We start from the raw sequence: 25,372 nt of genomic DNA, 5'->3' as shown, positions 1-25,372 counted from the left end.
TTGTGTGTTTGCATTGCACCAGTGTACATCCTGATATGACCGATGTGCTCAGTCACATCAAATTGAGACAACAATATATTTACCAGGAAAATATTATGGCTGGAAACATGGATGATGACTTTCACTTCCTGTCCTCTGGCTCTTCTGTCTGTTAACGTTATAGCTTGTCTAAATTTGGATTGACCAAAAAAAGAGAACAGCAAATAAACTAAACCTGCTTTTTTACTTTCTTAGATGCAGATCTGTTGTTTTGTAAGCACCAAGGCCCATCCTGCTGCACCCGGAAGATGGAGGAGAGCTACCAGTTTGCTGTAAAACGGGAAACTCTCCATAACATTCAGGCCTACACCCATGAGATTAAGCATGTGATCGCTTTCCATGTCGATGCCTTCCAGGGTAAGTTCATATACAATGGGGGTCAAGCTAGGGCTGAATTGACCTGAAACTGTTTTTTATGTATAGTATAATTATTCAGCGTGTTGGTAAGTTGTTATGCTTCACCTACGTATGACATACCTGCAGCACACTGTACCTGCCACTGCATGGGACTGATAGCCCAGAGAGGCTGGCTTCTGCAAAGAATCAAGCTAGAAAACCCAGCGTTTGTTGACCTGTAACTGAACTTTATTTCCTCTACTAGAATCCAGATTAAACAATAAAATAAGCAAATATCTAAGTTTATTTGCTTGTTTCCAGGCAAGAATATTTATTTGTAAGTTTTCACTCAGATTCCCAGGACCTTGGTAACTGGCGTGCAGGCAAGTGTAACTGAGGAAATGGGCATGGTCCCACTTCTTCTCTGGGTTTGGCAGCAACAGAAATATGAAGCAGGATCACTGAGGGTAGACGGGAAAAGAGAGTATGGAGGTCTTTTTCTTAGCCTCTAGTGTTTTGTGGAAGATGGTCTGCTTCAGAACGGTCCAGTCCTGCTCCTGGGACAGTAAAACAATGACTGCAGTCCTTGGAAAAATAAATTATAGTAGTTTTGAAGTAGGGTGTAACAATCCTTGAAAGTAATAGTTCTTTTTTGCTTTTGTTCTTTATTTATTTATATAATTTTTGTTTGTGATGCCTCTTTGATATAAAAAATCTTTGCTGTAGATAAAAGCCTATCTTGGAAGTTAAAGGTCTTTGTGCTACACACAACTAAATCAAGCAGTGCACCAGCTTCCCAAGTTTGCCCTCCCTCCTCCACTAATTGCAGTGTCATTTAAATAAAAAAAACAAATCTAAAACAGACCAGGTTTTTCCTCCAGTACAATGCCACTCGGTAGGAAACATGCCTCGGATGTTTTAGTGCTACAGGAATTTTAGTACCATGCAATTAGTTTTATATGGCCACAAACTGCTTTGATGCAGCATTGGCCAGATTTTTGATACAAAGGAAGCAAGAAACACTGCTGGTCTTGGTGTCTAATATGAAATAATGGAGTAATAACGGGTAAGGGAACGGTCCTGTACATCGATGCCATGGAAATTACTGCTCACGTTTAACTCATGTATGTCATCTGGAAAGTGTATACTCATCCCCATAATGTTTCTTGAACTAAAATGAAAGCTATGTGAAATTCCACTGCTTGAACACAAAGCATTTTTATAAGTGTTTAAACGTTTCTAGAGATAAGCTCCTCTTACAGCATGCTCATAAACCAATTAAGTGAAATAGCTGTGTTTGTCCTTTTCAGGGTTATTATTATTCCTCCCTCCTTACCTCATGTCTGAGCCTTCCTCGTGAATGAAGATCAGGTGTTCAACATATCCTGAAAAGGCCAAGATGGAAAATAACAATGGAATAACAATAGAAACTGGATGGTGCCGAAAATGATGATGTCACTAGGCTTTAATTTTCAAGGCCTTCTAAGGACAGTCTCTGAGCTGTCTGAGAGCCTGTAGTGGAATGTGAAGTAGCCGGTGCCTCATATACTGAAGTAACAAGAATATGAATTTGTCTGATAACATTGGTGCTGTTATTTAAACTCTAAATGATAGGAAATTGTCTGTGGATCACCTTTTCCTCCTATTTCTTTTTGTTTGCTCTCAGCTTATATTCAGGTGTGTGCAGCAAATCTCACGACGGGTGCAGTGTCTGAGTGTTTTTTTACACTGTTGTTCATATTATTTGAACTCAAAGCTCTCATGCTGATTGGTAAGGTTAGCCAAAAGGATATGCACACTGGAAGTTACATGGGGGTGTGTGAGGAGTGTGTCTGCATGTATATGTGCTTTCGTTGGACATCGTTTGTTTTGACAGCCTTAAATTTCCTACTGTGCTTTGTCTTATGTGGGAGTTGCCATGTCATGAGTATGACCCCCTAAATGCAGACCACATGTGCGCTTGTGTTCCTGTAATAATGTGAATAAACAGGTTTGCCTGCTAGCTTCAAAATCTTGAAAATATACAATTAACCTTAGCTATAGTCCTTCCACCTCATCATACCAGTAAAACCCACAGCCCTAAAACCCACAGCCAGGTTATTAATTTTCAGGCATCAGCCCCTCTCTTCCTTATCATTCATTCTTCCTAACATTAAACCTCCCACAGGATCCTCACAGATACACCTAGGTCAGCTCACTACTCTCCCTCTCTCAACCATAGCACAAACAGTCATAGTCTAATCCATGTCATAGCTGATAAGGAATGGTCATTGGGCACTGATGGTTGGTAGGTGTGAACCACAGAGCCCGCTCTAAGCTCGGTCAGCTTAAAATTGCCATCAAGGGCTTTCGGCTGTCACCCTGCCATAGCCAATCAGATCTGGCGTGATCTCGCTTGGAAACTTTTCTGTGGCCTAATGTTTTCTTGCTTGTTGTAAAAGGATTCTTACTAGGATTTTAGTAGATTCTTGTTCAGGGAACTCTTGTTTGCAAGCTGTTGAAAAGGAAAATGAATTTCATGTGTTTGTTTGTCTGTCTGTGTGTGTGGTGTCTGCGTGTGTGTGAGAGTGTGAACGACAGGTGGGAATGATGAGCAAGAGAGTAGGTATCTGGGTATATAGTCACGAGGCTGGGATGGCAGATGTCAGGAAAATGCTGACACTTTTGATCACTAGTGACACCGATATGAGAGGGGGGGGGGGCCTGACTCACAGCTAAAGGCCATTAATGTTTGTGTAATATAGAAATTTTGAACATGTGTATATTACATGTGCAGGATATTGTGTGTCTGTGTGTGAGCATATACATATGCACCAAAGACATGTAAGCATGTACAATATTTACCACCTTCACTAGACACTGTGGCCACCTTGAGGCTCAAGTTGTCCTCACAAGACTTGACAAATACTTTTTCAGAGAAATGTACTCTCTTGGCTTAAATATCATACAAAGTGAGTGCACTACATTTGAAACTTTGCAGTACGTGCCCTTTGAGGACAAGGAGTTAATTTGAGAAAGAGTGACAGGGACTGAAAACCACGCCATATAAAGAACGATTACTTTTCTCACTGAGGTGGCATAATTAGCTGATCCTTGTTTCATCATCCAGGAACTCTCCAGACGCCTGGCAGGCTATGCGTGTGCTTCTGTGTGCGTGTGTGTGCGCGTGTATTTCAGCACATGAATTTCAGACCCAATGTGATCGAAAACCACAATCGAAGACTTGAAGATACTTGAAGGCCTCGGCTTTTAAAGGCATAATGCAGAATAAGAAGACGAACTAATGGGGGGAATAGATAATGGGAATGCACAATAATAAGTGAGTCACTGTGAGATTGTTTGTCTTCCCAGGTGGCTTAGTTCTGCCTACAGTAATTGTCCCCCTGCCTTTTGGGAATTTACAGCTCTTCTAATTGCCTTTTTAGACAGTAGTTTCCATGTTAGTTGCTCTTTGCACTCACAACCCCATGCCTCTCATTTCCTCTCTCTCAGCACTGACAGGCAAACAAGAATACCTAGCCTGAAGCGTTTTAGTTTAATTAAAAAGTTTGCTTAATGCTTTCTTTATTTTAACTGTCAGAATCATCCTGGGTGGCCCACACAACGCAGCCTTTGTTGAGCCAACAGGTTCATTTATTGCATGTATTTGATTTGATTTATTGCTTTTGCATATGATTGGAAGAGTGAGTCACTTGACTGCTACATCCTGTTTTCAAGCATCGTTTATCCATCAGATTCAGGTCCCTCTATCTTTATTGCAATCTCTGGATTTGTCTGCAATGTCTTTCACTAATTTTATCCCGTCCTCTCTCACATCATCATTTTTGTTCTCTCACTTCACGTCTGCGTGTATATTTCTCTGCAGATGTTTTAAACGACAGGGTTATTGCTCTAGAGGCTGACGTTTGGACACAGAATGACATTGCTCGGCGCTATGAGCTCATGCTCAAATTAGGGAGGATATCCGGAATCGGTCCCTACATGTCTCATTTAGTCTACAGGGTGGAGGGAGACTGTGTTTATAGACTTAACATTGGAGCAAATGCACTGTGTCTTTCGAAGTGCGTGTGTACTAAGCGTGTTTCTATTGCAATGCCTTTCTAGTCTCCTGAGTAAACATGACACATGAGGACAGGATGCAAGAAGGATGCTTTCAGAGTTTGGAGAACTCGGCCTCACTGGGGAAAAGTGGGAAATAACAAAAGGAAAAGAGGGAGGAGCAAGGGAGAAGCTCAACGTGCCATAAAGTCTTGAAGTTGGGCTCAAATCTGTCCTAATTACCTCTGCTTTTCATTTGCCCTTCTCACCTCATGAATGTGTGAGAACCCAGAGAGCAGGGACTGGGGCCTTGAAAGTGAGCAGAGAGAAATAAGATGAAGGGAGGGCTTGTTGCTAAAGGAAGGAGCACAGTGAAGTGTGCACAGGTGTGTTTGAATGTGCTTCTGTCAGGTGTCTACCTGTGGGAGAATGCATGCTTTTAATGCATATGTATACCTTTAAAACCACTGAGTGAACAGGCTTTTTCTCTGTAGAGTCACTACGTGCTGCTACCCTCTTGACAACTTTCCTTTTTTATCGTCCCGGGTGTCTCTCTCTCCTTCTCTCTCGCTTTCTGTGAACCGTGCTTTGTCAGCATTGGTTGCTTAACAAGAGCATGCTGGGCCCAAGTGGGCAGCGTGCCAGTATCTTGAACTTGCTGGCTGGCATGTGTGCTGCAGAGCGCTCTCATGTCTTAAAGATAACATGGCTGCCAACAGTGCACTCTGCAAAATAGAACCATAACCATAAACACATCTCTGTTCTCCGCTGTCATATTTAATCCAAAAGTCTTCTTTTGTTTTTCTTCATTAGCCACCATCTTCCTCAGCAAGCACGCATGCATCACAATATTAGATTGAATGCCTAAGCAAATACCATAGCGGTCTAGATATCTGTCCAGCCTTGTGCCAAGTTCTATTGCAATGATTAGAAGGAACCTTGGATAAATATCCAATTTTTTCCCCTTCTCACAAATTATTTTCTGAGGCTGCTTAATAAATACTGTTTCCTACATTCCTGTTAGAAATAGTTGTGAGGCTATTGGTAAGACTAAGAGCACAATAAGCATCACACTCAGGAAATTACTTGATAATAAGACAAAGTCATATTTCCCAGTGCTTGTTACCAGTCCAAGACAGTTTGGCTTTTCTGGAACAGATTCTGTCTGGCAGGCTGATAGGATTCATACTCTGCTGCTGATAGGTTCAGCCTGGCTTTTTCTTATGTTATTTTCTTATGTCTCACTCAGCTGCACTCATGCTTCACTGGCTGATGTGTGTGTGTGTGTGTGTGTGTGTGTGTGTGTGTGTGTGTGTGTGTGTGTGTGTGTGTGTGTGTGTGTGTGTGTGTGTGTGTGTGTGTGTGTGTGTGTGTGTGTGTGAGAGAGAGAGAGAGAGATGTAGTTTTTTTCAGACATGGGATAACTCACATTGCTGAGGCATAGGTCACTTCTATGTTACGTTTCACATGACTTCATTCAGACATAATCAAAGTGACAGAGTGGACCGTACTGTGGCATCTGATGCTGTGAGGGTCAAGGTTGTCAAGAAAAGAAGAGACATCCTGCTTAGGATTTTCTGAAGACCTTAGTCTGAGACGTCAAGATTCATGCTCAGAGTCTGAGACCCACGAGTTACCTTCCACATTGCCATCTGTGTAGCCTGCTTGCTTTTTCATAAATGCTGTCTTCATAAACTCTCTTCACATTAATGCATACCCCCTCTCTTTTCAAGTCACTGTCCGTCTCAGCCAAAAGCCTCCAGAGTTCCTAAGAAACTGTTGAGCTATTGAGGAATTTTGGGTGTGGGGTCATAATCTTGCACGACCCCACATGTCTACACTAAAAACAATATTTATGCCCAAAATGTGTACTTTAAGTAATTTGATTGTAAATTTTCCATGTAATTTTGCAACATTAATACAGTACAATATGTTAAATTTAATGGGATAGGTTAAATGAAATGTGCGGGATTAGTATATATTCAGTGTATACTCAGCATATTTCACTCAATGATTAATTATTTGAATAAATAGACCTTTGATTTTATATATTTCAGCTACATTTTATCGAGAATTATTGCTTCATGTTTATAACGGCCAAGAATCATTTTTTGAATGCATCTGTTAATCCAACTGCTTGTACAGTGATTGCTAAATGTTTCTAGATCTGACCTAGTAAGGTTGCTTACACAAAGCTTAGATGTAGATGTGAGTACATGTGTCCTTACACAGCAGCTGTCAGTCAAAATGTTTTTGAGAAAATGCCTAATAACCAGAACCCTTACCACAGCGGTTTAATATCTCTGAGGACGAGGAGATATTTTTGAGGGAGATTAATAATGTGGATTCGACCATAATAAGGTCATGCTGAGGCACATAAGGGGATATTGGTGAGCTTGGGGGAATGGCGTGTTGTACTTTGCAAATTGGCCAGACTTCCTGTGAAGGAGAGCTGTTTTCAGCCAGTACCTGTGGGAGAATGTATGCTTTTAATGCATAAGTGGATCAACATTGTGATCAGCATATGCCTCTGTAGTATGACTCACATGTTTGCTTCAGCCCAAATTTGGTTGGACTTAGCTGTCTTTCTCTTGTGCCTCTTTTCCAGCTGGGTGTGGGAATGATTTAGCAGATCACTTCCACATTCAAGTCAAGTCATTTTGCTCATTACACCCTGTCATAGACACTCTGCTTCTTCTGTTTCCTTTTTGCCTCTGTGGCTTCTTTGTACCATTAACGAGTCCCCACAGTGGGATTTAGTCACAAATTCCCAGGTCATTCATCCATTGTATTAGGGGAGGAGTTGCAGTAAATGATGAAAATGGTCTTCTGACTCTCTCCAGCTGTGTCCTCTTTATATGATCAGTGATAGATTGTATCTGCTGCATTGTAAGCCAAGATGAACACAGGTTTAAGCCTTTAAGTCAAGCACAGTGCAGTCTATCATTGGTAAACTGTCACCACTTTGGGTTTTGGGATTGTGATGGGAATTTGCCCTTTAACATGAAATTTCCCACTCGTGGGACTAATAAAGGTATCTTATCTTATCTTAAGAAATATTGTTTTGCGTAGGTCTTGATTATTTAGTATCATCCTTTTGTTTATTGTAGTCAGAAAATACAAGCATTTTATTTTGTTTTCATAGCGTACTGGACTTAGACATTTATACAGACCAGTTTTGGCCCCTAATTTAAACAATACGCTTGCACCTTCCTGTATGCCTGATTTATGATAAAGCTGATAAATGAAAACAGAGGCCACACCTGCTTAGAAAAGTGGAAAATTCTTTATTAGAGTCCCTTTCATCTTGGATTTGTTTAACACCTCAGTCCGTTTAAGGGTCTGTTTCATGTTAATCATATGTTAGCCTAAATGTTTCCTTTCATTTTTTTATGAATATCTGGAGTCCAGTCTCTTTCCCTGGCTGTCTCTAGTTTAGTCTTCATCAGTTTCCACTTAAGTAATGGTTTATTACCTGGACATATTTAAAATTTGTCACAAACTACAGAGAGTCATGCATTTAGTTAGGTTTAGCTAGGCACTTTTGTTCAATTTACCTGTGTATGTAAAAAGGCATCGCCGGCTAATTTGAGGTTGCACCGGACCTATATTCTTTTGCAAATGGAATCATTTCACTACTTAATTTTTGGCAATAAAACATTAAGTTCCATAATATTGTAAGTGCAATACGGTTATGCAAATTTTTGATTGTCAATGCAAACTGTTTCTGTGTATTGTGATTGCTCAAGGCATACTGCCAAGTAGGGCAGGGCAATATGGCCAAAAATACTCATCATGATATATATTTGAAAATTTGCGATAACGATATAACTGACAATATATTTGACGCAGGACAAATTACTTTACAACTCCACAACTTTATTAGTGCAAAAAAAAAAACCCATCAATGTATTTTCACTTAAACAAGCAGCTGTTTTTTTATGTGCATTAAAGTTATATAAAAATGTAACAGTGCAAATGCAAATTCCTTGCTGACAGTTTAATCAAAAGGCATTTCCAGTGGAAATTGGCCAACATATCCTCAGCATAACCATGTATAATATCCACAAAACTTAAAAAGACCTTATACACAAACAATACGGTAATATTATGTTGAAGCACCGTAGGTATTACGAGGCTCCTGACTACGGTAGCTGCAATGCTCTGACAATCCATCAAGCGGTGCGGGTTCATAGCTTAGCAAAGTCGTACTAAAACAATTTTTGACAGATTTTTAAGCGCCGTGTGCGACATAAAATCGGTTTGGTAATAACGGTAATAACGGTAATAACGGTAATAACGACAGCCCACTTGCATGCTCTACCAAAAAATGTGCTTTGGTGTGTATCTGCCAAACCAGTTCCACACCACTGAAGTTGCAGCATTTTTACAAACTTGAACCAAAATTAGCATATGTCAGAGGTTCCCAAAGTGTGGGGCCCGCCCCCTGGGTGCGGCCATTGTGGTGGGGGGGGGTGAAAAGAAAAAACAAAGTGACACTTGGACACTGCTAACACAATGGACATGTTTTTAACACAACCTGACACAAACGCAAAGCAGGAGATGAGGCATGGCCAAATATGTTTCCAAACCAACTTTCTTCCAAGCCAAAGACTAGAAAATATGGTGAAGCATATCTTCCCTTTGGCTTCACCTGCACAAGTGCCAAGGTAGGTCTCCCCTGCAGAACTGGTTTTCCCTGTGTCAGGAGCACGCGCTGGGCTCTCCAAATCACAGACAAACAGTATCAAACATTCTTGATTTTTAGTTCACAAACACTTCTTGTAATGACTAACTACTCCTGACAGTTTGGAGATGTTAGCTCTTTATACAGTAAAGTTACTGTACTGTTTTTGAACCCATTTTGTACAGAGAGGCATTTTTTTGAAAAATGTATTGATAGCAATGTTGAATATTATTACACAGGAAAAAAACAACTACACATAAAATAATTACACCTTTCTAAATGGAGGGACAGTAACTGCGTGTGTATATGTAAGCGTGTAAAACCTGAAGATAGTCAGATTAACAGTAACAGTATTTTGTCTCTATCTGCCATTCTGTAATTCATCTCTTGTACCTTTGACGTTGCATGACAAACTCTGTATTCCTCGTCCACAAGTAAACGCAAAAAAAAAAAAGATTTTTCTTGTAAAATAAGGGGGGGGGGGGGCCTAGCAAAAAAAGTTTGGGAACCACTGGCATACGCCATGGAATTTTGTTTGAGTCACCACTAAATACAAAGTGAAGACTTTGAAAAAGCACCGGAGGTTTGGCAAAAACTGCACATAGAGCAGGTTTTTGCTAGTGAACTACAATAAACAGAGAATTTTAATCTTTTAGAGTTAAAGGCAATAATTTGGGGGCATGAATCCTGGGAAAGAAAAATCAGTCTTTCTATTGAATATTTGCGTATATGACCATCCCTACACCTTCTGCACTCATGCAGCCCCCTATCAGCATCCCAACCACTGTGTTCCCTAGCCTTTTCATTTCCTTTCACATCTTTAGAAAGTTTCACAATCTGAAACTTTTGTATGAACTAATGTTCTTACTGCATGGAGCAATGCTACATTTTTCACAATCTAAGCCAGAGTTAGAAAAAGTATGTCACTCGCTGGTCCTTCTCTTTTCTTTCGTCATACAGTTACTCAGAATGGATGCTGTCTAATCACTTTTCCCATGGTGTTGACTGGGTAAAATATATTTTGTTGCTATTGTCACACTTCTAGTAACACTTGCTGCATTTAGATGCGCATACTTGTAATCTATATACCAATAAATTAAAGAGAAAATGGGACATGACTAAACTCCTATGGCCCTCTTAATGGTAAGTACCAGAGGTTCTGTCCATCAATCTGTCAACAGTGTCTACCAGTGCTGACTGTCTACATTTCCCCTTTATGGTATTAGCCACTTTAGCAACCACCCCACCACTCTCCCCTCACCCCCTTCACCCACAGCTCCTGAGCTCTGTCTCCTCTGTCCCTGTCGTTCTCTCATCTGCTCATCTGCTCATTTCCCTGCAGCCGATCATGTTTCCCCTCTTTTGCCAAAGCAGAAAGCATTGCCCCCCCTCCGCCACCATTCAGTCTCCATGTTCAGTCTGCCTCCCTGCCACATTATAGGGCAGTGCACTGTGGACACTGCAGGATATGAATTTTTCATTTTTTAAATTTTTCTTTCCTTACCTATTGACACAGCAGGGTTGCCATTTAGATTCCCGGAATGCTTACAGTGAAATATAAAGCCCCCACACCCCTCCCTCATTATTCCAAACGTTCACCTCCTGATAGGACAAGACAGGCAAATTGGGACTTGGAGCCAAAGGTCAGCTACATTATGTGCACATACATTTTGATTGTATATGGGCTTTCAAAGAGGTTTTTCAACTCAAAGTGTTCTTGGCAAGGGGCAGTTGTCCGATTCTTTTAGGTCAAACTTATGTGAGCAGCATGTTTGCGCCTGGTGTCTGACAGATGAGTCATGCTACCACTTTAGATTTTAGATGTATGATTTCGCTGCACAAGTATGATGAATCAACAGATTAATTCAAAGACTTATTAATAGTTTATTACCATTAAACGGGGAGATTGTGTGACACTGCAGCTCTTCCATGTAACCTAAGATGACCAGCAGTGCGTGGGCGATGATGGACCTATATACAGTATTTCTGCTAATTAAAACAAGAATATGTAATCTACACATATGTCACTATGTCACATAACTGTGTGGTGACCTGTCTGAAACCCAAGCGTGTAGGATTAAAATGCTTTGCCTGAGAACATGGTTGGTCAGGTTCAGTCAGGACTGATTGCCAAGATAGGAATGACCCACAACTCCATGGTATGAGAACAGTGTCTCCGGTCTCATTATCACGGTATTACCACATCTCCAAGCACACGGAAGCACACACACATCTACAGGGTCACATATAGATGCTTGAAAATAGACATACATAGAAGCAAATATGTAGATTCTCTCTGCTTGTGCTCGCGCAAAAATTGAAATCAGTGTCATCTGTGATACCCTGTATCTCAGGTTTTCATAATGGGATTTGGATGTAAAGTCCAATAATGGTTGTAGGGTTACAAAGTTTTTTATGCACACACACACGCAAGAACTTGAGCCCTCAAGTGCATCATGCAACACTTGTTTTTATTACTGTTTATCCACCAGCTATCCCACAGTAATTAATTTTAATTGAATTATAATTATATAGCGCCACATCACAACAGCACTCACCTCAAGTCGCTTTATATAAGGTACAGACACTATAATAATACAAAGCAAACCCAACAATCAAAGCACTTGATGACAATGGAAAAACTCCATTTTAGGAGGAAGAAACCTCTGGCAGAAACTCAATTTGCCAGGATAACAGAACAAAGTTAGATTGCAATGCAACACCTCTACAAGCATGCCACTTCCATTATTAGATATACCCTCAGGGGACAAAATACATTTTTTGGAGTATTTTTACCTAATGCAAACATATATAATTCCATCCATCCATTGTTTTGTCCACTTGCCCAATTTAGGCACACCCGGGGGCTGGAATCTATCCCAGCTTTTAGGTTGGGAGTTGGGTTAAACCTTGAACTTAATATGTTTCCTTTTATTCTGTTTCTCTCCTGTTTATAACTGAACTGGACGTAGTATTTGTGTAGCAGATTTGGTGGAATTTTGCCTGTTATTTTACGAATTCATAATTTTCAAGAGGATACTATCAGCGGTGCAGCAACCTGAGTTTCAGTGATGTGAAGTGAACAGGCAAAAGAACTGTTAGTGAAGTGAGCACTTATGAATTAAACTATTTCAAACAGTAGGCAAACATTTGAAATGCTACCTTAACGAGCAACAGATAGTTGCTCTAACAGTTATTTATTAGAGAGTCACCCAAGGTATTCAGATGTATCCTGGAATGTCCACCAGCAACCCATTGTCTATAATCTATAAACCAATGGATGAAAGAAAGTCTGGAATTTTCAAAGACTGCTCACAGAGTCTTTAAATAATTAACAATAGCCTCTATAATGCAACAGCAGTCAATCTACTGGTCAGACAGAATAATTAACCTTTAATAATTAACATATGCACATCTTCTGCATGCGTGCATTGTGATTTAGACTGAGGAATCCATCCATACAGTAACAACTGTGTAGCAAAAGCAAGAAACGCCAGTTGTGACAAAACCATAGTGCTGTGCTTATTTTTGACTTGGTGATTGTGGCAGTTTCATAGTGACACTTTAGCTTTAATTGAGACAGTTAAACAAAGGGTTGGCATGCAGAATGTAAAGTGGAAATAACCTCCTATGACTTAAATCCAGTATTTTAGAGAATGACCTTGGCATAGCATTTGGATGTGGTGCAATACCTTATTATAGAGTCATAAATACATTCTCAGTTTAAGCCACTGTAGGGCAAAGGCGTCTTCCTCATTGTCGCTGGCTGCTATTTTACACATTTAATACATTGTTTATTCCAAACGGAGAAGATGTCAGATTGCACCACACGGCCACAGACAAACAAGGTCTGTTCATTTGTTTCCATAGAGTTAGCGTGACAATTATGTGTTTTGAATTTCAGTGTTTTAGGACTTCCTAGCAAATTAAAGATAATTGCCTCGTAAAAAAATATCCTCCAAAATAATCCAGTAAGGCTTCATTTCCCAACAGGATCACAGATGGGAGGCTGTGACATAGTAATGATAGCCACCCACGAGTGTGTGTCTGAACTGAGTGTGGTCAAATCCAGAATTAGGTACAGTGGTTAGACAGAACAATCAAACCCCACTGAGTTCCACGCAATGCTAGTTGTGGCTTAAAAAGTGGCCTGTTTTTTGTTCTTAGTATATTTCCCAGAACTGGAAAATGCAGAGAAGCCCACAACAGTCATGCTTGACTTATCACAGAATGAGAATCTAGATCTGTCTAACCATAGGAGACAACTTTTTCGAAAATCACAGATGAATAAAAATTTAAAAATGAGTCATGGGATCCAGTTCACACTGTATATGAAAAATCAAATGCTTGTGGAGTATGGTATAAGGCAGCTTATGCCTAAACCAGACTGTGCCTGGTCATCACTGTACCTTTCTATGGAGGCAGGTTCCTTCATGGTTCTTGCTGTTAGTGCATTAGGTCTTTTGTGGCTTCTGTTATATAAACTTCCTTTATACAAGTCTGCAGCCCTTCTCTTATCTGGTATATGCTGAGTGACAAGATGGAAGATTTGCATCTTAGTAATGAGTAGGTGAACAGTAACGTTTGAAGGTTAAATTACAGCTTATACTGAAGTTGCATTCTAGGTATAACTTATAAATTGTACCTTCAATTATGTATTGTGAATCTACAATACTCCCTGGGAGCTTATGTTTATATGACTCGCCTCCAGATTTTTGTGGCTGCATGAATATATGTGTGGGTTGTTCTACCAAGTTAATCGAGCAAAAGGCAATGATAGGTTATAACTATAACCTCTGCCCCCAGAAGGATAAGAATGAGGTAAAACACTGTGTTCCCTGCCTCGTAGCTTTGCTTAAAATCTGAACTGCTGGAATGTTTGAATAATTTAAACCGCACCTCACTGCAAGCTGTCACCCAGAGAGGTTTGAGTAGAATCATAACATAACATAGCAGTCATAACTTATCACTTATTGTTTGTCACGGGGAGTGTGGAAAGGAAGAAAGGTGGGTTTTTGTTCCAATTCTATATATTCGGACATGGACACGTTTGAAGTAAGAGCCGCAGAGAGACAGGGAAGTCCAATGAGCCCAGGGGCCAAATGAATCCAGATGTCAGAGCATGTTCATAAGGTGGAGTCGGGTTGTACGGTAGTTGTTTTTCCTTGTTTAAAAGTTCAGTCGTTTCTTTATTCCATTTTTCCTGGCAGTTTCCCACTCTCTTCCCTTTTTCTTCTTTCGTGTTCTTTCTCCGTGTCACTCTCTTGGCAAATATGAAAAGCTCTTTTAACAAGTATGGAATGTCTTAAGGATTCAGTGATCCTGTCATAAACCCACTGAATGATTTGCATCCACTTATGGGGCTGCTGAGAGCTAGAAGACATTTTTTGTTCACCTCTTGTCTTGAGAAAACTTCTGTTTTCTTATGTAGAAAAGACGCTCTGTCTCGCAGAGAGAAAGATTAAACCACGGTATTTCGGAGCATGATAATGTTATAATAACACTATGTAATGCCGTGTAATCTAAACCCGTGGTTGCATCTTGTGGTATAAATGTCCTGCGGCCATTAAGCATTGCGGCCTTGACTGGCAGGCAAGCAGGCAGACCTCACATTGATAACAACTTTGTAGACCAGGACCGGAGGCTTAGAAGACAGTGAAATGGCACTAAAACGCTGTCTTTACAACTTCTTTGGCAGTCTTGCGATTTTTTTCTTTGCCCACTCCCTCTCTTGGCTTCCTATTTTTCTTCTCTTCTACATCTCTTTTTAGCAGGACCTCTTTGAAGGCTTTTCTGACAGCTTTCAGCAAGCAATCCGGCTATAACTTGTCACCCTTTAGCTTTCCAGTCATATTACCTAACAGAGGATTTTTTCCCCATGTCTCTCGCCCTTAGTTCAATCACACATTCTTTTGTTTTCTAGGCCAATTTTATAGGCAGCAACGTTAAATGTTAGCGGGAGCAGCCCCGATCACAGTGATGTTGTTATCGGGTGTGTTACAAATGAGTTGTGCTTTTTACTGGCTTGTGGGGAGTCCCAGTGTGTCACAGACGGCGGTCATATTAGTGCAGCTGTTGAGGAGGACATGGCTGTTGTTATCCTTCTGTCTGTGAGATGGGAGGGGCTGGACACACACCCACACATACACACACACACACACACACACACACACACACACACACACACACACACACACACACACACACACACACACACACATAGATTTGCTTTGGTGAATGAAGTCTGATGAATCAACATCCTTGTTAAGTTAACATTATTCCAGATGTTTATCAATAAATAAATAAATAAAATTAAAAGTCCAAAATGCCTCATTAATTCTTCATCTGTTATTCGTCTGTTTTCGGTCCCACATACAGTACTGAACAGGTACTGGAGACTAATGTTCTTTTCAGTGACTACTGTACATGTATATGTGTTTGTACCTACATACACGTGTGTGCATGGTTGTTGGAGTGAGAATATGTGCGTCGGCCCCCTCTTTCTCTTTTCTCAGTGTCTGTACAGTTGCTACTGTGCCTTCATGTTTGGTCATGCTTTCAAGGTGACATCACACACCAAGAGAGGAGGGTTGAGTCCGCGACATACAGACAGAAACCCACAGGAACCCACACACTTAAATGGAAAAAAAATATATGGAAAGATGGTGGAAGTAAGATCATGGGCGCAGTGTAGAGTTTTGAGTCATGTAGGTGAAATAGGTTGAATAACCTTCAGATTTCAGATTGCAATATGAAATAATTAATGTTAACATTTTTTAAAGTTGCATTCAATGGGAAATCGTATCAATTAGCAGAGAAAAAGTTCAACATTTTAGTAAAATGAAAAGAAAGAAAATTAATTTGGTTGCAGCTCAGCCGTAGACCTGCTAATTTGTATTACAGTTTTTTACAGACGCTAGGACACATTTCTCAATACTTAGGTCACTTTTGCAAAACTCTTCACACAATCCTCCTAACTGACCGTCAGCTTGGCAAAGCAGTTCATTTCACATTCAAAATGCACTACAACTACCAAAACACTTCATTCAGGTCTCAAATAAACTCATTCTTCCAGAACACTAGCAAAGGTTGACAGCCGACAAACACACTTTGTCACCCACAAAACAATGACCTAAAAAACACTAACAACATGTAGCATTACACAGTGTTTCCTTGTGTAAAACAAGGACACATCTCTGTTTATAATTTCAATATATGTTACTGGAATGAATCAGACATCATGCAGAATTCGTTAATATTTGTTTATGTATTTTTATTTTTTTGCACTAAGTAATCCCAAAATACAAGAATTTGTATACACACCATCCACTGATACACATACAATAGTAATGCTAATCTACTCGGTCTTCCCTATTTGGCCACAGGTTCTCATCCACATCACATCTTATGTCATCTAGAGCAACACACCTAGGAAAGAATCTTCTGGCTGCCAGAATTGAAGGAGTTGAAAAATTGAAGGAGTAACACCTGTGTAGATGTTCATCTACAATGAGGATCAGCTGTGGCTGGTTAAACTGCATTTTTAGATTTAAAATATGTTTCAATAAAATATTGCTGTTGCATTTTGCTGTCTTTTTAAGTTTTGCATTATGTTATTGTTTTGGCCATAAGTTTAACAGTTTTGAAAACAGTATGTAAGCACATGCAAAATGTCCTGTACGTACAAAGATTTTTGGCAGTTGTTGTGTCTGAGTGAGGAGATAATTCATGAAATTTGAGAGATGTAGTCATTGAATGCATTTTGTGCCAAAACAATGATAACTGGTCCTCAGTTTAGCCCACATAGACTTCTGTTGTGCTCACTGTGTGAGGAGTTTTGCAAACGTGACCTAAGTATTGAGAAATGTGTCCTAGCGTCTGTAAAAAACTGTAAGTATGTACTTAATAACGTAGCAGATTACAATGGTCAGCATATTATTAAATCTTTATTTCTCTCTCTGTAGAAAAGCAGAGGCATCTTTTCTAAGACATGCATACTTTGCGAATATTTTCCATAACTTTATCCAACTGCAATTCTCACCTCAACTTGATAAACATAAACCAAGCCTAACTGTTTAGTTTCCAGGGTTTTGATATGTGTTTGCAGTTGAAATGCCTTATGCAATTCCTGGTGAGCTTGTAGATCATGTAATTTAAGATTTATTGATGATAGTAATGAAATGTTATTTACTTTCCCTCTGTCTTATTTCTGTGTCTCTCTTCTTTCAGACATGTTCCAGTCCCTATTATCCTTCTCTCAAGGCCACCTGAGTTCGCTGTTGGAGGGAAGCTTCCCATCTCTGTCCGAGCAAGCACTACCCCATGTAAATCAGCTTTTTTCCTCCCTCTCCCTCTACCTCCGTGGAGGTAATGTCTCTGTGGAGGGAGAAGTCCACCATTTTTTTAACAACCTCTTCCCACTTGCATACACGCGCCTTATAAATCCAGGCGTTGAAGGCAGCATAATGGTGGGCAGTAAAATGGGTGACTGTCTCCGTATGATCCGGCCAGATATCAACCCGTTTGGTAATCACGCTGTCGTCATGGCCCAGAAGCTGGCTGGGGCTTTGGGGGTTGGGCGGCAACTCGGTCTGGCCCTGGAAGAAGGTCTGGAGGTCATGAACGCAACCGAATATGCCAGACTGAGCAAGGAGTGCGTAAAGTCCCTGGTGAAGATGATGTACTGCTCCCACTGCAGAGGTCTGACGTTGATCAAGCCCTGTGGGGGCTACTGTCTGAATGTAATGCGAGGCTGCTTGGCTTGCGTGTCAGAATTGGATCAGCCTTGGAGGAGATACACTAGGTTGGTGGAGAAACTTACCCATGCCATGGCCGAGCAGCACAGTTTGGAACTGGCCATGCTGGGCGTCAGAGGGCACGTTAATGACGCCTTGCTTTATACAGAGCTTCATGGTCCACTCATTACTGCCACGGTGAGTACACACTGGTGAAACATCGATCATAGGTTTTAATTCACAAGAAAAGGCCTCCAAAACGTTTCTTCTTTTTGTTTGTTTGTTTAATATCTTTGTTTTATACATGTACCTTGGCAAAGTTTAATATATTGATTGGAAAGCTTTTGCAGCTTGCTTGTCAGTTATGACTTATTTTTTTCCAGCAGTGCAACAAAGAACCCTACACACTACATTAATGTTTCTGCTACGTTGAAACTTTTCAGAGAAAAATAATGTTTATACTGAAAAGAACTTTAGCCCCCACCAAGTTAACTGAGGCTAGAGGAATAATTTTTCAAAATGGTAAGGCAGCTAAAAATCTCCATTGTTTACATTCTGACTGTGGAAATATTGCTCATTGACTATGGTGAACCTGAGACAAAAAGTGGATAAAGCGTATGCAAGTGAGTGCACTTGCATGCTATAAATGCTACCATATGGTTTAAGCAATATGTGTGCACAAGTTAATATTGTCAACAGCATATACAGAGTTTTATAAACTGCTGCCAGAGAAACCTGAAGCTAAACCTGTTCTTTTATGACAGCAAGCATTACAGTTAAGCTGTACCTAGTTAGGCAACTTAGCAAGTAGTACAGAGGTTATAATACATATTGAGTAGTCTTCTTTGATTATTGGTTTCAGACAAAATAGCTTTTGAATCAGGCCATTATTATCACAAGTTCAAAGCACCAGATTGTAATTGCCTAGCAACATCTGTGTAAATAATTTTCCTTTGCCTAAACTTCAAATAATATTTATCTAGAGGGTAAGAAAAACATATTTCATACTTGTAGCAATTCTGGTGACAAATGGCCAGCAGCATATTAAGTAAGTAACTTATGTGCTTCAACATGTGAAACCAGCAGTGTGGCTCTTTAGTTGTGGAGGAATACTACAAAACATAAATGGATCCATATTAATGCATAGACAGTTATAACCTGCACAGATGCTTATAACTTTCTCTGTTTGTGTGTAACAGAGGAGAGTTAGGTGCCAGGCTTAAAGACTGACCTAATAAAAATATGCGGGGAGAGAGACCAAGCTTGTATTTCATGTGTGCGTACGTGTGCCTGCTTGGTATTCATAGGGTGGCAGGCAAGCCCAGAGCAGGGGACTCAGCAGCATGAGGACAAGTGGTACAGAATTGAAAGAGTTCCAGCTAGGCCATACAATCTACACCTAGTAAGCTGACAAAAAAAGGATCTGGATACTAGTGGCTTTCATATGTTTGAGTAAACACTCACCAAGGTTGGAGCATAAACATGAGCACCCATGTGTAAAAAATCATCACACACGCACCCGCACACTAAAAGGCCTACGAGTTCTACGAAATACCCATCGAACCCACTAAAAAATGTTAAACTGTGGTACAAGTGCAAAAATGTGCTTAACTAAAGTCGAGTTGAAAAAAACGAACTCTGCTTCTTTTTTGCCCAGTCAGAGTATTATATGGAGTTGTTATTAAAGGAATTATTCTGACTGTGCGGTTTAATTCTGGGATGCTGTCCCAAGCCATTTGTGGTTGTTTCAGAGTTTCATTTACTCTGTTAGCTGCAGACTACATGGTCTCCAATATACGTTGCCATACAACACATTGTACATACAAACTCACACAAACGCATACACAGAGGATTGCCCAAGGATGACATTTTTAGCCCAACCTAGCAACCTAGGTCTAACACATTCCTGCTTTTATTGATATAGAGCCTAACTGTGGGTGGGTTGAAGGGAAGTGATTATAGATTTTGGTAGATCCTAGAGTTGGATTATGAGAAGTAGACACCATTAGGGAAAATATGAACAAATATGCAGTAAAACAGTTACTCTTATTGATGCAAAGAGCAGCACCAATGTTCAGTGAGGCTTTCTCAGAATACAGCTGTGTTTAATTCATCTTAAAGTTTCTCCAGATTCAGCTGTGCTTCTGAGGCCATTTGTTGAGATCATTACAAAAATGATATGGCTCATTTGACCTACAGGGAAACCTTATATCTTCATGTGTGGTTATGATGGCCAGACTAGGATAACTCTTAACACATAAAAGCATGTTTTTTTTCTCACACATTCATTCAGTGACTCAGTTGCTTACTAAGCTCTTTATGGTATGTATATGAGAAAATAGCAACAGTGGTCCATATTAGAACAGTTTATATGCAGGTCTACCTTATCCGCTTGTTGGTTTTACCACACCTTCTCATTACGGTCTTACGGAGGAATGATAATAGCAGACTGGGCCTTTAGATAATGGAAACAAGGGCTCGTGGGTTGATTGGAAGCTTTCCATTTACCATCGCGGCACCTCAGTAGACTGCAGAAGTTTACATAGCAAGCACTTTTTCTTTTACACTTGGCAACAATAAAATTAAGGATTATCATTGGTTTGAAAATACAACCTCACTTTCAAAAGTTGGGATAGTAGGCAGAATATAAATAAAACTGAATTTATCGAGTTGCAAATGATTTGAAGCCTATATTTCATTGTAAATAGAACAAAGACTAAGAACTGAATGCTGCGACTGAGAAATTGGACTGTTTTTTAAATTAAAAAGTATGCTAATTACAAATTTGATTGCAACTAAAACACACATGGATCCATCCTACAACTACTTAGGTTAATTGTCAACAAGTAGTAACACAAATGATCAAACCAAAGAGGCTGAGTGTTTTAGAAGTAAAGATGAAGAGGGATTCACCCAGCTGTAAAAGGTTGTCTCATCAAATAGTTAAGCTATTTAAAAATAATCTTTATGTCTTTTTAGTTAGCTTTAAAAATGTTTTATATGATAGTTTTATTATAGTATTGTTAAAATAGAGAATCGAGATAAATCTTCAGGCAGTGCTGCATTAAAAATAGACACAGTTCTGGGGTGGATGTGGCTTCACTGGTTTAGGAATACATGTGAAAAAGGTCAGTAAATTTATTGTGTTGCTGCATCCACAAATGCAATTTAAAACTATTATGCAAAGATAAAGTCAGATATAAAGAAGATCCACAAAATCCACCATCTTATCTGGGTTTGTGCTCATTTAATTTGGAGTTAGGCAAAGTGGAGAACTGTTGTTCTTAAAAGTTAAATGGAATATCTGGTCTAAAGACATTGTTCTGTATCAGTGTGTGGTTCAAAAGACAGCGTCTTAGGTACTTTATAGTGCACGTGGCATGGGTAACCCACACATCTGTGAAAGTTCCACTTGCTGAAAAAATGTAAACAGGTTTAGGAGCACCATGTGCTGTCGTTCAGATGTCTTACTTATTTTAGCAGGACAGTAGCAAACTACATTCTGCACATGTTGCAACAGCACATGGTTCTGTGACCAAGAGAGTACAAAGATCAAACCCTTTTTAATAGTAATACACGAAGGAACTGAAATCTTTAGTTCCCAAACAATTAGAAAGGTGATTAAAAAGGAGGTGATGCCAAAAAATATGTTTACTTTATATGTAAAATATGTACTTTCAGACCATTTTCATCATTTGTTTCAGATATGCTGATGAAAACAGTTCAGAAGGTCTTTTTTTTAATCATCTTATATGACACACATGCTCAGGCTTTTATATATACTTTCTGTATCTGATATTTCAGACTGTTAGCTTAATGTTTGCTGCCAAATAATGCAGATGGCAAATCTATATGCTTAAACCATCTTTCTAAATTGCGTGTGCCTTTGGCACGCCTCTAAACATCAGGCGGAGTGACTGACTTAGTCAGCAGTCCATTAGCTAATGATGGTTGATGCAGCCCATCTTATCCTCAGTCGCCCTCACACATTTCTGCCACTCTCAACTTCTCTCACTGTAATACTGTATGCTGATCATATGCAGCCACACCACAACAAATATACAAACAAACAAGAAATATAAAAACAAACAAATGAATAAATAAATGTTGTTATAACAGCCATAAATGTGATTGAGAGTGGAATGCCTTTGCCTCTGAACACAAAGCAGTTGCACTCAGTTTAATATCTTTCTCTAGTAATCTTTACTTTGGAGTGATGGATTGACAGAATCATATTGTTTCAGAAGGCACACCATCTTGGATCAATCTAGTGGAATCTAGTGTGTGGTTTTTCTTCAGAGCTCGTGGTCGGCTACTGGATGGATTGTTTGTACAGACAGAAAACAGGCAACAAAAAGAAACTTTATCAGTATAATAAATGAAAGAATGTTTCCAGCACTTTGGTATATTGATCATAGTCTGTAAGCTTCTCCAATCAAAGTCCAGATTTGTGTAATAAACTTCAATAGTGCCATCCAATGTAATAAAATCATGTTTGTTTATTTATTTATTTTTTTTGTCTATTACATAGTAAATCAGAATACCTCATCAAGTCATATTACCTCTCATATTGATCCAAAAAAAGTCGGATTCCTGATGAGACTTTTTGTTCTTTACAACACACAAATTCCTGATACCTTCTCGTGGCTTAAGCCAAAAGTTAGACGTCTCTCCTAATTAAATAAACATAAACACATTTTCTGACGCTGAATGCACAAAAATCACACTTCAGTGATTCTTATTTATAGTGCTTCCTGAATCCTGTATTTTGAACTAGCTACCATAATAATATCAGGCAGCAGCTGCTGCAATGTTAACACAAGTGCCTGCTGCATCTGTGTTATGATTTTCATGGTAAACGCTGGCCCATTAGAAGCCTTCATGAACACATGGGCTCCCAGTTTCTCTTTAGATGCTTATTTTCTCTCCCTGTGGCCGTATGTTCCACAATATATTGTAGAGACAGACAAGATGAACTCACTTGACTTTCCCAGTCTCTTTCTCTTGCTTTCTTTTCTTTTTCTCTATATATAACACTACTTGAATCCACTGAGACGTCTTGGCACATTCGGTATCTGTAATTCTCAGAAATGTATTTACAGTTTTGCATAAACGTTGTCAACAAACTCCACAGTAACACCCATATTCACAAGAAGAAAAAAAAACAAAAAACAAAAAAACAAGAGGCTCTCATTTTTAGATCATCTGCGAGTGATTTAATCAGGGTAAACAAGCCTCAGTGTGGAGAGAGGAACTCAGTGTGCTCCTTACAGACTGCAATCTGAAGGACTTTTTCCTGTGATATACGAGTGACTGCAACTCTCTTTAATTAGCACTGACATCGTTTGGACAACGGAAAAAGGAGAGAGGGGAGGACAGCTCAACAGAGACTGAGAAAGAATAGACAAAATGATTTAGACAAAATGAATGGAGCCCCACAAAGACTGCAATGAAGAACTGTTAGAGAGGCAAAGGGCACACAGGGGGAGACGTGTAACAGTGTAAATTGTCTACACTCTTTTAGTCAGGGTTGTCGGAGATCTTCCTGTATGAGTGGGAGGATTGCTATAGAAAGAAAAGTAGGTTATTCAACATTTTGTTTTTAGCTACTACACATAATCATACTCACTTCAGTTAAATTCAGTTTTATTTGTATACTGAAAAAAAAAACATCACAAACTGCTAAAGATGCCAGAAAAGTCAACCAAACAGAGCATTCACTATGAGCAGCACTTGGCAATGGTGGAAAAGAAGATCTCCTTTTAACAGGAAGAGACCGCTGACAAACCCAGACTCAGGGAGGTGTGGCTATCTGCGGCGAATGGTCGGTTAAAAAGTTAATGACGTGCCATATAAAGATGTGGGGATTGAAAAGAGGTGAGCGGAGGACAAATACTCAGTGCATCATGGGAAGTCCTCCAGCAGCCTACACCTAAAGCCAGTTACACACTGGAAACAATTTGCTGTGAGAGACCACAGAAAGATATGCGGGAGTGGAAAAAACTCTCTTTAACTTCAAGGTTAGAAACTGAAGGTACTGCCAATGAAAGTGCAGAACACCGTTTATTGATATATGACCAGGTAATAAATATATTATAAGGTCACAACAGTAACCAGAGCCTGGGATGTCTGCAAGCAAGCTTCAAATCACTTCCTGTGTATACGTGGCTTAATGTTTCATGGTCAGCTTTTACACAATGTTTTTACATAGAGGTGCTTTATTAAGCTCACACAATTAATATGGAAAAGAAAACCCACTAAAATTAAAACCAATTTAAAAATAAAAGAAATGGTGCTAATAAATAATATTTAAACTTAAATTCAGCTTAAATATGTTGTAAACAAACTATAAATGCTGCTTTCTGTTTATCATTCAAAACTTGGTAGCTTACCATCATAAGCAGATCTAATCACAATATTTAACCCTGACCAGCAAAGAGCTCATCTTGAGGTATGCAGATGTATATAATTTGTACATTCCAGTTTATGGAAACAACACATTATTTACAAAGCAATCTCCTTCATCCACAAAAGAAACCATAGATAATCATTGTGGATAATCAGCTTTTGACATACATGCCTTGACCCAGCTATGCTGCTGTTATTATTAACAACAACAAGAATAGAAAGCTTTTATTAACAAGGGGTCACAACAGGGGTAGGGGGTAGCTCCACACAACCCAAAAGGGAATTGTATCTCTTTCCTGGACTGAACCTGGGATCTTGTAATAATAATAATAACAATAATAATAATAATAATGCAATATTTATCAATCTGTATAGACTGTCTGATGCCACAGTAACACCTTATAGCCTAGATCTGTGTCAGTGTGTGGTTAACCATATAACACAGCCTGGCAGTGCTGCTGAGGGAAGAGAGAGGCTTTCTTATTCCCCTAACCCACCCACATGTTCCCAGAGGGGTCAGGGTTTGAACTGGCAAGTATCCAGTTGCAACCCTGCTTCATTAACCACGAGGCCTCTGCCACAGTACCGCTAGTCTGGCAAAATAAAGACAAAGTCCGTATTATACATACATGTTTATGTGTTATTTTTGGATAATGTTATATTGTTATTACAGACTTTCACACATTGTGCCCAGTGTTGTTCCTCACCAAGTCATTTTGGGGGAGAACAAAAGATACCTTAGAGTCTATGTATTTCTTCTGTTTTTACATTAACGTTTAATCAGCAAAAAAAGAAATGTAAACACTTGTGCGCACATAATGAGCCTTCCTTTTCTGTTTTCATGTGTGTAGCAATTAGCGGTGCAGTTTTTTTTTTTCTTCTGCATAGTTACCATGCTGCTCAACGGCACAAATTCTTTGCGGTCTCTTTGGGGAAAACATAATAAATATAATATACAGCCATGTTACCAATATTTTAACCAGTGGCTGGTTGCTTTCCCACTGTTATGATAGGACTGTACTACTGTGAGTATTTTCTTTTTTGTTTTCCTTTAGTCTGAAACCACAGTGAATCAAGTCAATTAATTTAACAACTTCTTTACTTTTGATCTTGCAAGTGCTTTTTCCAG

At 39.4% G+C, this 25,372-nt stretch overlaps 1 protein-coding gene across 2 annotated transcripts in view; it reads left to right on the top strand.

Moving 5' to 3' along the window:
- Window positions 1–25,372, top strand: part of gpc5c (glypican 5c) — a 110,657-nt gene that overhangs the window by 9,065 nt on the left and 76,220 nt on the right. For both annotated transcript variants that reach the window (XM_080862147.1, XM_080862146.1), the window contains exons 2-3: window positions 235–396; window positions 17,330–18,033. In XM_080862147.1, the coding sequence (XP_080718273.1) occupies window positions 235–396; window positions 17,330–18,033 (866 nt within the window). The remainder of the gene's footprint in view (window positions 1–234; window positions 397–17,329; window positions 18,034–25,372) is intronic.

Source organism: Rhamphochromis sp. 'chilingali', assembly GCF_963969265.1.
Source record: "Rhamphochromis sp. 'chilingali' genome assembly, chromosome: 16".
Classification (NCBI taxonomy): domain Eukaryota; kingdom Metazoa; phylum Chordata; class Actinopteri; order Cichliformes; family Cichlidae; genus Rhamphochromis; species Rhamphochromis sp. 'chilingali'.
Note: the sequence above shows the minus strand (reverse complement) of the source record. Positions and strands in the feature narration are given on the sequence as shown.